Source organism: Nematostella vectensis, chromosome 1 (genome assembly GCF_932526225.1).
Source record: "Nematostella vectensis chromosome 1, jaNemVect1.1, whole genome shotgun sequence".
Classification (NCBI taxonomy): Eukaryota; Metazoa; Cnidaria; class Anthozoa; order Actiniaria; family Edwardsiidae; genus Nematostella; species Nematostella vectensis.
In genome coordinates this window covers 2,672,598-2,685,528 of record NC_064034.1, presented here as the reverse complement: position 1 = coordinate 2,685,528, position 12,931 = coordinate 2,672,598, and the positions used below count along the sequence as shown (strand labels likewise).

The following is a 12,931-nucleotide window of genomic DNA, read 5'->3' as shown; positions in this document are numbered from 1 at the left end:
CTCTGTATAGTGGACACTCAAGCACACGAGTAAGATGGGACCTCTGTATAGCGGACATTCAAGCACACGAGTAAGATATGGGACATCTGTGTAGTGGACACTCAAGCACACGAGTAAGATGGGACCCTTTGTATAGCGGAGATTCAAGCACACGAGTAAGATATGGAACCTCTGTATAACGGACACCCAAGAACATGAGTAAGGTATGGGACCTCTGTATAGCGGACACTCAAGCACACGACCACTATATAGCGGCCATACAAGACGCTTGAAGAAACCTGTATGGGCACCAGTTGAGCTAGATAGAGTCTTTTTATATAGCTGACATCCCAGCCAAACGAGCTGGATGGGACAAATCGCAAGGCGCTGTTAGATGCCTCGTAAAATATCGAGGCTATAGAAGTACAAGTAAGCAGAGGTATTTATGAATTTATTTGAAAGTGTTACAATAAAGGACGTAAAGCAGGCAGCTGTTTAAAACTATGAATGACTATATAAATATAGCTCTTATCAATGGCGTTGTAAGGGAGGCTTGGGGTTTCACTTTCTCTTTTAAGAGAAACGTTTGGTCGGGGAGGGGGGCTAAGATCCCCTTTTGGTTCGGTTAATAAAGGTAATGAGCATCATAGTAAAAATAAACAGATGTGCGCGACCCAAAATAATGGTGTAAATCAAATCCTTCCACTCTAGTGCTCTTGAATTTTAACTTTAGCTATAGGCAAGCTCTTGTTGATATGAGAAAAAAATATCTTAATGAAAAGCAACCATTTATATTGCGTTTACTTCAATCGAAAATTTCCTAACGCTTTCCAAAATTAGCCGATGGAGATGGGTTCATCTCTGGTTAGTACTCTGCTAGGATGACAAAATGGTGGAGTCAGAGACTCTCTCGAACATTCGTCATTCATACGAACGCATTCGCTCGGTGAAACTATTGCTATTAGACAAAACGCTGATTACTACCAAGACAACATGCTGTGTCAATGTGGCAGAGTTTGATCGGCGGGATCGGGAGCGTCCAGAAAAACTAGGTCCATCTGGTGAATTAAAATTTTACATTTAAGAGAATAAATCAAACACGAGCGTGGTACCATGCTTAATCTTTTTAAACGTAATCAAGGAACCTTCTTCATGCAAACATATGGCAATGTTATGTTACAGTTTTCTACAAGCATTTTGCCCTCGTCCCAGGCACTCAGGGCCACGCAGTCAAACGCTACCGAGTGTGCGGTGCTGCCAGCGGTGCCCCAGTTAAGGTACCCCATTCCGTTGGTGCTCATGTCTGCATAGCGATATTGTCCCTCGGTGTTGATGTCGTTGAGCCCAGTCCACGCACGCCGATCCATCATTGTGGCATCTAAAAGAATATGAATAAAACGCTCGTGATTGAGCCCAGCTTTAAGGGACTGTGCAATAATTATCTGGAGGGGAAGGGGGGGGGGGGCTGTAAAACTCGAGGGGTGGCACTTAGTTAAAATGTTGCCAAGATAGGAGGGTCAGCCCTTTTTCACATAAAGGGGGGGGGCGGGGCTTACTTTAAATGACATCAAAATGTTCGCTTTGTTTACAGATTTATCAAAATTTCGCGCAAATAGTTAAAATGTCATCTTTTCCTTTAACCACTGTTCTATAAACCTCTACATATCTCTCAACCCTTGGCGACAAAATGAGCTCGTTGTTTGTCTTGATGTCGCCTGAGCTCAAACTCAGCAAGCGGACTCCCGTAAGCACCCATATTCTAGCGGCCACACCAAGACGAAAAAGGTAAGATTTGTTAAGGGAGGTATTTCTTAGATAAAAAAAACGCCGCTAACAACAATCTCAGGTCTATGGGTCTTTGTTAAACCATTTATAATTACCCAATCCATTTTTTTATTAGACAGAAAAAAGAAAATTCCAACTCTGCTTTAGACCATTTCCAGAAAAAGAAAATTCTCAGATTCTCCATTGAAATGCTTTTTGGGTTTTTTGGTCCTTAACTGTATATTGGCAAGATATAATTTTTTTCAACAACTGTTTCCCAACATTTGGCGGTTTAGTCGAACTAAGCTATATGTGGTGCTGATGTTTATCCTAATGCCGAAGTAGAATGGATTTTAGGAAACAAGTGACTACAGGTAGACTGTAGGGGGATCTTCGTAATTTTTAAAGAACAGGAGGGGAGCCCGACATAACTTGACGCTGTTGGGGGGGAGTCCTACGTAATTTTACATTATTCGAAGCTCATTTTACGGACCCCCCTGTAACGTTGAGTGACATTTGTGTGTAATTAGAATGTTAAGTATTACATCATAATGCAAATTTATTATAGTACTTGTCAGACGACTCACGAGAAACTACAACACACCATTGGATTTTGTATCTCTCTCACTCCGGTGAATTATATGGAAAATAAATGGAGATGTTTAAAACTGTGGTTCAATTGTATTCGAGTCCGTGCTAGCGCTACATCCCCCTCCTGATAAGTATTGCACAGTCCCTAAATTAACTATCTCTGGAAGAGCCTCTCCTTTTACCCAGAACAAGGCTGGAGTTTCTGGTTCCATTGCCAAGTTCACAGCCATTAAGCCTGCTATTGTTTATCTGTTATTTACTTTTTTACTTAAGGCGCCCGCTCTCACTAGCCACCAAGGACCCAGTGCAGTTCTAGCACGTATTACTTCAACATTATGACCATCACAACCATTGTCATCATCACTAACATCGTCAGCATCACATCACCACAATCGTCATAATCGTAACATCATCATCACCGTCACCATCGTCATAATCATCATCATCGTCATCATAATCATTATCATCGTCATCATTACGTACTATTTAAAACACGACCAACGTCATCAAACAATAATTTAGATGGTAATATCAAAGTCCAATGTCTCATTATCTCAGAAGGCTTACCTCTCAATGCGGCAACTTGCTGCGAATCAAACGCTCTGTCAAATATGAGAAGTTGGCTAAGCAGGCCATCAAAGTAATTTTGACATCCTAGGTCGAGCTTGTTCAACGTAGGGAGAATCTGATCAACGTCACTGTCTGCACTTTTCCCCACGAACAGGCCGTCCTGCCATGCTGCAACTGAGAATTTCTTTCGATCGATCACAAACGCAAGGTGGGTCCAGCGGCCTCTGACGAACTGCATTCTGCGGCACAGACCATTTGGGTGAGTGTTAACCCATTAACTTTCACAACAATCCACTAATAGTAATGACATTAAGGTGGGTGCGTATAGCAATAATTATCTTGAAAATGTCAAGTTTTGAGATAAAAGCGCTAATACTTTTTTTTTATTCCTGGCAGTCTGAGGGTCCATGTTTCAAACTGTTTCGCGCCGAACTAAACGCCGTGTTAATGTGTGAATCTTATTCATGCATAATCATATTTTTTCATTGGCGGACGCGGTAACGAATTCTGTATTCTGAGAGGTTCGTATTTCCTCTCTGTTTATCGCGTCCCTGTGTGTGCACTAAAACAGACAAAACTTCCAGAAAATATCGCACCTCTTTTTAGTATTTACCGGACCGTTTTTCACTGTTTTTTTTTTGTTACCATGGCCCTTCCTGCTCGTGGATAACAAGATATCGCGCTGGTGTGACAGAGCTATTAGTCTCGAGCCACCAAAATATTCGAATGGTAAAGCTTAACAATTTCTAAATTTTAGGCGCGTCCTTGGTAAAAAAAAGCCAAGGTAAAGCCAAGGTAAAGCTCTGAAAGCTAGAGCTCTCCAAGAGGGCGATAGGTACCGTGGCATACGAGGCACTTGTATCAGGTACGTGGAGTACAGGGGTGGTACTCAGTGGGTCGAGTGTGATGCTAGCTTCCCCGGACATTCTTTAACAATAACAATAACGATAGAAATAACGATAACGATAACGACAACAATAATATATTGCAAATCATTGCCTGAAATTCACACCAATAACACTAACACTAACACCAACACTAACACTAACGACGACGACGACGACGACGACGACGACGACGACAATGGCAATAGCAATAATTCAACATATAGCCAGACAAACGGTAAAACAACGATACAGACGGAACGACAAGAGAGACGGATAGTGGACAGACTTACTGGACATTGTTGTCTGTTCCGTCGAGTCTATAATACGACGAAGGGTTGTTCAAACCGGAAGGAAGTTCTAACGATGATAAAGAAAATTAAAAAAACAACAACAACAAACATTTGATTAATCCTAGAGATCGCCAAGACTGGGATGGCCATTGAATCAGAGATCGTGAGATATTATTCGATTTATGTTGCCAAAAACGTTGCCTCTTCTGGTCATAGGCCCTACGCTACTGATAGACTGGTTGTTTACCGTTTAATTGGAAATTCCGGAATGATGTCCCAGTTTTTCCGGAATGCCATAATGGTAAGAAACATTTTCCTATGTTCCAGAATTTCCGGGGTGACTAATGTACCATTTGCTTCGTTCCCAAAAATTCGAACTAAGCGGACTTTTGGGGTCCTGGGTAATAGGGGCCGAAGGGGGCCTCGGTCAAATATTCTATGGAAAACTGCAAATAGTACACAATTTTTCGGAATTTCTGGTCTCCCCGGTGGACTACCTCTCAAGCAATTCCATATTTTTCGGAAATTTTCCAGTGAGAGAAATCTGTACCATTTACAAAATAACCAGAAGTACCGGAATTTCCGATTAAATGGTTGCAGCATTGATGACAATGCCGTGACGCAGGGCACGTGACCCCAGCTTTTTCTAAAATTATAAGGACATCACCAGTTATACCATGTCTAGAATAGGAACGGGGTTTCATCATAGGTACTTCACTCTATCGCTTTAGATTCTTCATTGCTCATTGCTGATTCCCAAAAAGGAATGAGGGGATGAGCAAGAAATATGAATTTGACCCAACAACGGAGAACTGGAGTGAGCAAAGAGGAGCAAGGAATACGGAATTGCAGCTGGTAAACAGTAAAAAAAAAAAAAAAAAAAAAAAATTCGAGAACATGGTCGAGAATCGAACCTCGTCCACATCAGGTAAACTGAAAAAAATAATAGACCATACTTCCAGACATGTGCTGAAACACCGTATGGCAGCTAAAGCTTCACGGCTAAGCTGGAGATTTCGGCCCCAGCACCGCTATCTAGCGAACTGTACAACACAAAGGAACCTGAGGTACCTGCCAATAAATAGTTTTACAGACAGCTTTGTCACCCTCAGTTGCTCTTATTGTTTACAATGAAGATTACGTTCAATGTTACCAGATCTGAAATTAAATTCTAATTTCTTTACAAAACAAAATACACCAAAAATTTAAGACTTTCCACACTCAAGCTCTGATAAAACGGAAATTCTACTTTGTAATAAAGTGGTGTTCTGACATTTATGGTTTTTGGTACATTTTTGGTGATACAGCACCAAGGTATTGTGCCGGTAGATATTGCAATGTCAAAATTGCCGAGAAATCTCTACCGATTTGTTTAGCTGTAAGACTTGCAGAAAGACATAGACAGACTAGCGCCCTCCCCTGTCATATCAGCTGATGCACCTTGCAAATCTTGTGAGTAAAATCTTTTTAATATTAAAAAAATATTTATTCAAATATTGTACTCTTTTCCTAAAAAGCTAAATTATAAGATGGAAGATTAGCTGCAGAAAATAGATATCATGAGCTTATGTGCGACCTGCGAAAAAGGGTTTTAAGTTATAGCACGAGCTTGTTTTCTTTACCAAACCACATGAGAAAGTTCTACAGCTTCTTTTGGAGGGAGGCGTAAGGGGGGTGGGGGGGTCGTAAAGCCGCAAAATCGCATAAATCGCAACATTGCAATACAACACACTACCTCAGTTAAAAATAGACATTTACCGAGAACCAGATGTTTTTTTTTTTTTTTTTTTTTTTTTTTTTTTTACAATATATACTGCAAACCGCGTAGCTTCATCCTCTGTCTTGGCTTTCTATGAAACCGGAATTTCACTTTTGGACCACATTATATTGAGACATGAGAAAAAAAAGTTTTTTAATGTTTGTAAGAAAACATTGAGGTACCCAGGTTTATTGAAAATATTGTAGGTGGTATAAAAACAAGGCATATTTTTCAGGTAATAACAGATCCCCATCCTTATTAGTCCGGTCGCTTAGTGTTTCAATCTATACATAGCGGACAAAAGCACCAAACTTGGCACAAAGATAGCCAAAAGGATGCTTATTAATATGAGGATTTCGTGTAACGAATTAAAAAATAGAAAAAAGCGTCCATCACGGGCTTCCTGTGGTGAAATTTAAAAGACCTTGTATTTCCAAAACTAAGGCGAAATATCTGATTGTTTTATTCTAGTAGGGGAAATATAACGCTATTTGTTGATATTTCAAGATAAAACTGTGGTCGGATGCATTAAAACGCTTTATCTAAGAGAAAAAGTTTTCAAGGCTAGACCCAATCCCCCTCACGGTTATCCAAGATGGCGGCTTATATTGGCATAGTATACGCTGTAAGTACCTCATAAAATCGCGTATTTTAGGTGAAAAAAGGCTCATACTTTATGTATCAAGGACTTACAATGTCAATAACCTACTAAGTATGAATTCTTGTCTTGAATTTTAATGTATTTCTTCTAAATCTGCGATTCTCGCAATTATCGGGTATTTTGACGTTGGCTAAAAAGAGGTAGAGCTGGATTTTATAGGGGGCGTTGTAAATGTATGTCAACTAGACACCACAGAACAACGAGATGCTTTAGATATGCCTTCTCAATCAAAGTAATTAGTTTGTGAATCTCTTCTTGACAATATTAAAGGATTTAGATGTTCTGCAGAAGAAACATCTGTAGAAACTCTTTTGTCGCAAATAGCGCAAAATGGCACAAGAATTATCACAAATTTGCGGTATTAATGCTCGAAAGCCTTTTTAAAGGCTTAAAGAACTTAAAAGCTTAAAGGCTTAAAAGAACGAAAGAAGGTGACCGGAAGAGGAACTGTAAAAAAAAAAGTGCTTATTTCTCCCTACGTGTGCATTATAGTGACGAGGTTGAACGTATCGCATGCTTTTAACAAGATAGCAACCAACCTCCAACGAATCGCCGCAGCAATAAAGGACTATGTTATTAACTTAAAGATGTCTTAATGATGAGCTCAGGGATGGAAAAAGCCGTGGAGCATAAGTAAGGGAAAGATCTCCAGGAAGCGAGAGAGGATGATAAAAAAAGTGTAGAGCTTTTGTCAGGCTTATTTGATATAATATATTATCAGAATATATAAGTGGAAGCTGTTAAAAATGGTACGTACCTTTTTTGTGATGTCCAAGTTCCACGATGCGCATTAGACACGCTTGGGAGATTTCGGGAATGAGAAATCCTTTAACCGATTTTTACTAAAGGACAGAGTTTTAGAGGCTTTTTCTAAGGCGCACGATCAGGATCGGCGGACCGTTATTGTAATAAAGGGAAAAAGTCATTCTGAAATAAACTGAAAGAGACTTTTCAGAGCGATGCGCGTACGCTAGCATGTGTGCAGGGTCCGCTGGGATTTCTTTTCCAAACAGAAGATTTTTCCTTCGACGGTGCTATAAACAAGTGTGCAAAAAGTGTCAACGGTACTAGCGTCAACTTTAGGAGGACACGTTTAGGCCCAAACCTGACGTAAGCCAGAATTATCCTATGTAAGTTATAAACGATCAGATGGTTTTGAGCGCCATATCCGTAAACGCCAGCCACCGCTGCCGATCTATATACTGGGCATACTGGGCACTTTGGCCCGTAACTAGCATGGGGTAGAGCGAGGCTCTCGCCTCGGAAACAATTGTGATCATTTGATTTAAAAAATAACATAGGGCCGTAATGGAAAGATAAACACATGATCCGAGTTGTCATGGTATATTTTATCAACGCACAACAGGCTACGCTGTACTATCATTTAAGCTGTACTAAGTACAGCTTAAATGATAGAAATCGTTTTCAAATATGTGCATTTTTATCTTTTTTTTGCCTCATGAAAAGGTATGAAAATCTCACCACAAGGTACCCGCAACACCAGATTTCTAAAAAAAGAATTGCTCTTTATCTATGGATCCGCTAATGGTACCGGTGGGCACCGGTCTCAGTATTAATTACCATCTCATAGGCTATATTTATACCAAGTTTGGTGCTTTTGTCCGCTGTGTATAGATTGAGCTCTTTTTGTGCGCTAAGCGAGCCGACTATATATGTATGTGCACCTTTTTTTTTTTTAATCAAAGAATATACATAATCCAGAATAGCTGATTTAAATTTCAAGTGTTTATCAAACATATGTTGTTTTTCACAAATTACTAATACTTAGGGTTTTAGGAGACCAGCTCTCAATTTCTTCTCTATTTCTTTCGCCAAAGAAAGCTGGAGTTTAGCCAAGTAATTCATTTAAGCCTTGCTCATCTTTGAGAATTTGACCAATCATTCATTGAAATGAATTAAAAATAACTTTTGGTTTTATTTCTAGTATATCATAGCTGTCAACCCAACTTGGACAGAAATCTTGTTAAATCGGATGAAATACAGCAAATATGAGAAAAAAAAAACAAACAAACAAGAGAGCCAATGCGGATGAATACAGAGAATGTATGAACATTCTCACATAAATTAGGTTTATGATGAGGTCCAAAATCTTGTGACAGAGTTGACAGCTCTGGTAACTTATATTCAATTTATTCATGAAAATTAGTTATAATTTTCCTATGATAGATGATTAATGCCAGATTTAGAGATCGAATTTCATAAAAACAGCCTAGAATATATATTCCCTGAGGTAAGTACTTAAAGTATAAATTGAATTCAACAATAAAAAAGGTGTTCAAAGTTTGAAAAGAAAACAACTCCGAAAGATCTACGTCAGACCTACGTCTGCCAGTGCAAGAACAAATACATATGAGCACTTGTCGGAGAAGGTGTCTATAAAATTAGCTTGTTTTTTCTTTCTTTATCTTGTGGCTTACTCTGACATTTCAGCTGACCTTGACTCGAGCACAAGACTTGACTCTTCAAAACTTTCAACCATGCTTTTACACAGTCTTTTGCACATAATTAGACAAGTTCATATCCGTGGTTAGCATTCCCACGAATGATTGTTTTCAAGCACTTCTTTTTCGACAATTCTTGGCTTTTCTGCAGTCAGTTTTCGTGTGTTTTTGAGAGGGTCAGAAATACGCATCAGCCATATTGTTTTGCGCGCTCTGAAGGCCTGTGCCGAGGCAGATCGCGGCTTGCAGCTGATGGCAGCTTGTGACAATGACGTCATTGACCACAAAAACTGAGTCGCCTAGTTATAGACCATTTCTCTACCTATGGGGCTCCGCGCGCGGCCGCGGCCGCGCTGGCTCCGCTACGATATGATATTCGCAGATTTTATTCTTATATTTTGTGACAATATATTTTTTTTTCTTTTGATTGTCCAATCTTCTTTAGTTTTCCCCGAGTTGGCTCTTGACACCTCCAGGGCCCCCGAATGGTCTTTGGCGAGCACCCTGTTTTTTTTATGCGAGACCGAGCATTTTTAGTTTCCGAATAAATCGAGCACGGCGGAAAAAAATTGTGCGAGCATGTGAGAATTAGCCGAAAACTGCGAGCACATCGAAATTCGGCGGGCAATTCGGGGGCCCTACCTACCCCCCCCCCCCCCCCCCCCTTCAGAAGTTCGGATTTGGAAAATTGTTTTGCCTTTGCCTGTCGATTCGGCAAAATAATATGTGTTAGAGACGTGACTGACGGTATGAATCATGACTAAGGAAATAGCGCGACGCTTAAACCTGTTTGAAAACATTATAAACTAGGCGTTAGATGACTTCAACGGCAATTTTGAAGAAATCACCTAAAAATGCTCAGTAAAAAAGAACGATTTTAGAGCGAACGTAAAGACAGTGAAGGCGTCCGCGTCGGTAGAAAAGATCATAGCTTGACTGATTGACAAATTGGGAATTTGGAATACTCTCTGCTTATTGGTGCCTTTTGTCGAAGAGTTGACTGCATGATTACTGTCAAACTCACGTGGGCGAGAAGTGGCTGTAATTCGTGCTAGCATCGCCTCAGCAAGAAATTTGGCATCCAGCGCGTGAGTGACAGGTGTAAGCTCCGCCCCCTCTGCAGTACACGCAGACACCGCTGCTTCCCAGTTGAGGTTTCTGGTGAAGAGCTTCCAGGCATTTGTACCAAACTGGTACCATCCTCCGTCCAAAACTGCAAACGATTAACAAGAGTTACGTCAAAAATAGCAACACAACCCTACATGCACCCAGCGCCTACAAAGTATTGGCTGAACTGGGGGGTGGGGTGGGGTAAGGTTGTGCAAGGTATCATTATGGAAGGAAATTAGGATTTGACGAACCCCCAATAACCCATTTCTTGGCGTTTAAGGAGGGTGAGCGCACCCCCCACCCCCCCTGTCTACGCGCCTGCAATGTTATATCTTTTACCCTTTTGCTATTAATTAAAAGTATTAACAAATTGTTTTTATAGTTTATAAAAATTGTAATATCAGGTGTCAACTAATAAAAGATGAAAAATTTTTCTACCGAGATATAGCGAATAGGAATAAATGTTTTTTTACCTTTTTTGACACGTTTGGAGCAAGGCTTGTCAGGGGGGCAGTGGTCCACATCCTTAGAAATATCAATGGATCAAACATTGTCAATATCGAAAATGTGTTAAGCCTCTTTTAAACAAATGAAAAGTGTGAAGCCTACTCCGGAGATCAACTGATAAGTCAGTGGGCCCTGGTCCCATTCAGCCACTCTTTGGAATTAATTCACAGTGGGACAGTTGGGAGGCAAGAGTTGTGCGCTGAAATGTCGCATAACCTTCTAAACCACAATTGCATACTTCGTTTTCCGTTTTCCAATTCAATCGGAAAAATCTATTAATGAAAATGGATGTTTTCTCAACACGGTATCTCGCCAGAATGACAAAATGGCGGCTGACAGAGAGTATCTAAGGTGTAGCGAAAACCAAGACCCACCTACCAGGAGACTGTTGTGCTCGGAGTTTTCCTGTTTGATAAAACAATCATTCTCGCTGTATCTAGAATCGGTCCGTGGACGCAAAAGTTCGCACATCTCAGTTCCATTCGGGCCTCGGATTGTGTTCAAGGCGTAACAACCAAGATTGTTGGCGCAGCGGTTTCTGCAATCATCTCGATTGACGCCATTCAGTGTGTGAATTACGTCACAGCGGAATCTGTACTTGAGATACCGAAGAAAGCGGTAGCCAGCGATTCTTCCTTGACCATGCGCAATGCATATTATCGTGTTGCTTAGCAACACGAGCAAGAAGACGAGAAAACGCATGTTTTGAAGAAGTCTTTACCGTGAGCCTAATAATACCGATATAAATAAATGCATTAAATATAATCAATCGTGACTAACATGATAAAGAAAGGTGTACCATACAATGATTTTCAGATTTTTTTTATCTCAATGGCAATTAATGTTTCCCGACAAAACATTTTATTACAAAACCATGACTTTTTTTTTCTCCTGTTCCTTCTTGGTCATGGCCTTGCTCGAAAAAGAAAACAATGACTGCATGACATGACTCTTTATTTTTCAGTATTCACCGATGATTGACTGATTCTATTTTATCTTTCAATATTTAGAAAGCCAAAAATTATATCAGAAAGAGAGTCCCTTTCATCAGGATGATAAAGATATTTAGATAATATTATGTCGCCAAATGCAAATCATGTTTAAAGAGAACCGATACACACGAATACTTCAATCATGAGCCCAGCCATTAGGAAAGAGTGATTTAAAGAACATGAGGTTGAACATTACTTAAAAACCTTCGTAGATCGTAGATGTTCACTCACCTTGACTTACGCAATCGTATAGCGAGAGCGAGAGCGTGTCTTGCAATTGCTTCGTTGACGATATGCACCAGACCCTAGTACCCACAGCGAGAACTAACACAAGCACGAACAACACCGTCTTCCTTTTCTTTTGTTGAGATAAATTGAAAAATAATTATCCTTTCTATACAAGAGAATATGTGTATTGTTTGAAATAGTATGTGTCTGAAAGGTGACCACGGGGGCCACGAAAATGTTTAGAGTTTCTCTGATTTGTTTTCCGTTTCGCAGATGCCGCTAGTACTTTTTTCCCATGGATGGGGCCACACGGATCTCTGTCAAATTAAGTGAAACACACAAAAACATTTTTTTCTGTGGACGAGTGAGTTAAAAATGGAGATGGAATTTAAAGCACTGCTTTATCTGAGATAAAATGGTGGGAGTAACGGAATGAAATGAGTCATAAATGGAGGGGAGAAAAGAGGAATTTAATAGCAAAGGCGTAGCTAGGGGTGGACGCAACCCTTTGGTCGAACAAATAAAAAAGCGGCATTTCTTTATATCAAGAATCACATAAACGCCGTGCTATGTGATTATCTATGTCTGCACTCGACGAAATCGCGGTCGAAAAGGAAGGGAGTAACGGCCGGGAGGAGGGAAGTTTAATGTTCGCGAATTTCCTCTCCTGTTTTTTGCACATAATTCTTTTAAACACACGTATCTGGGGGACATTAGTTGACGTCATATCGGATATAGAAGACTACAAAATCAACAAGTCACGTTTTTTTTACTAACATTTAATTGTTATTCATTTTATATCGCGCACTAGCATGTCATGATATGGACAATTTAGAGCTTTAGGCTCCCTCTTAAAAATCTACAAAAGCTATCAACTATTAGAGTGAAATACGATTAAAATTTATACTGTTACTGCAATTACAATCAGTATTGAGTCTGCTCTTTCTTATATGTAACTGCAAAGATTCTCAAAGGTTTTGATTCTTTTTTTTTTTTACACAGACCAAGTAATTAGCCCACAATGTTCATCATGCACAAATACGGCAGTTTCTGACTGCAATCCTTAGCTGACATTGCTCCCCAGGTACTCACGGCCAGGCAATCCTGAGAGTCCTTGTCTTGGTGGCCTGG

At 40.1% G+C, this 12,931-nt stretch overlaps 1 protein-coding gene across 1 annotated transcript; it reads right to left on the bottom strand.

Moving 5' to 3' along the window:
- Window positions 1–413: 413 nt before the first annotated feature.
- On the bottom strand, window positions 414–11,957 carry LOC5509810. The gene is made up of 7 exons (XM_032378842.2): window positions 11,804–11,957; window positions 10,959–11,308; window positions 10,547–10,598; window positions 9,988–10,176; window positions 4,082–4,148; window positions 2,902–3,143; window positions 414–1,357 (listed from the first exon to the last, which is right to left on the bottom strand). Exons 2-7 carry the CDS (start codon window positions 11,280–11,282, stop codon window positions 1,116–1,118), a joined length of 1,116 nt encoding a protein of 371 aa, XP_032234733.1. The 5' UTR covers window positions 11,283–11,308; window positions 11,804–11,957; the 3' UTR covers window positions 414–1,115.
- Between the last annotated feature and the right edge of the window lie 974 nt (window positions 11,958–12,931).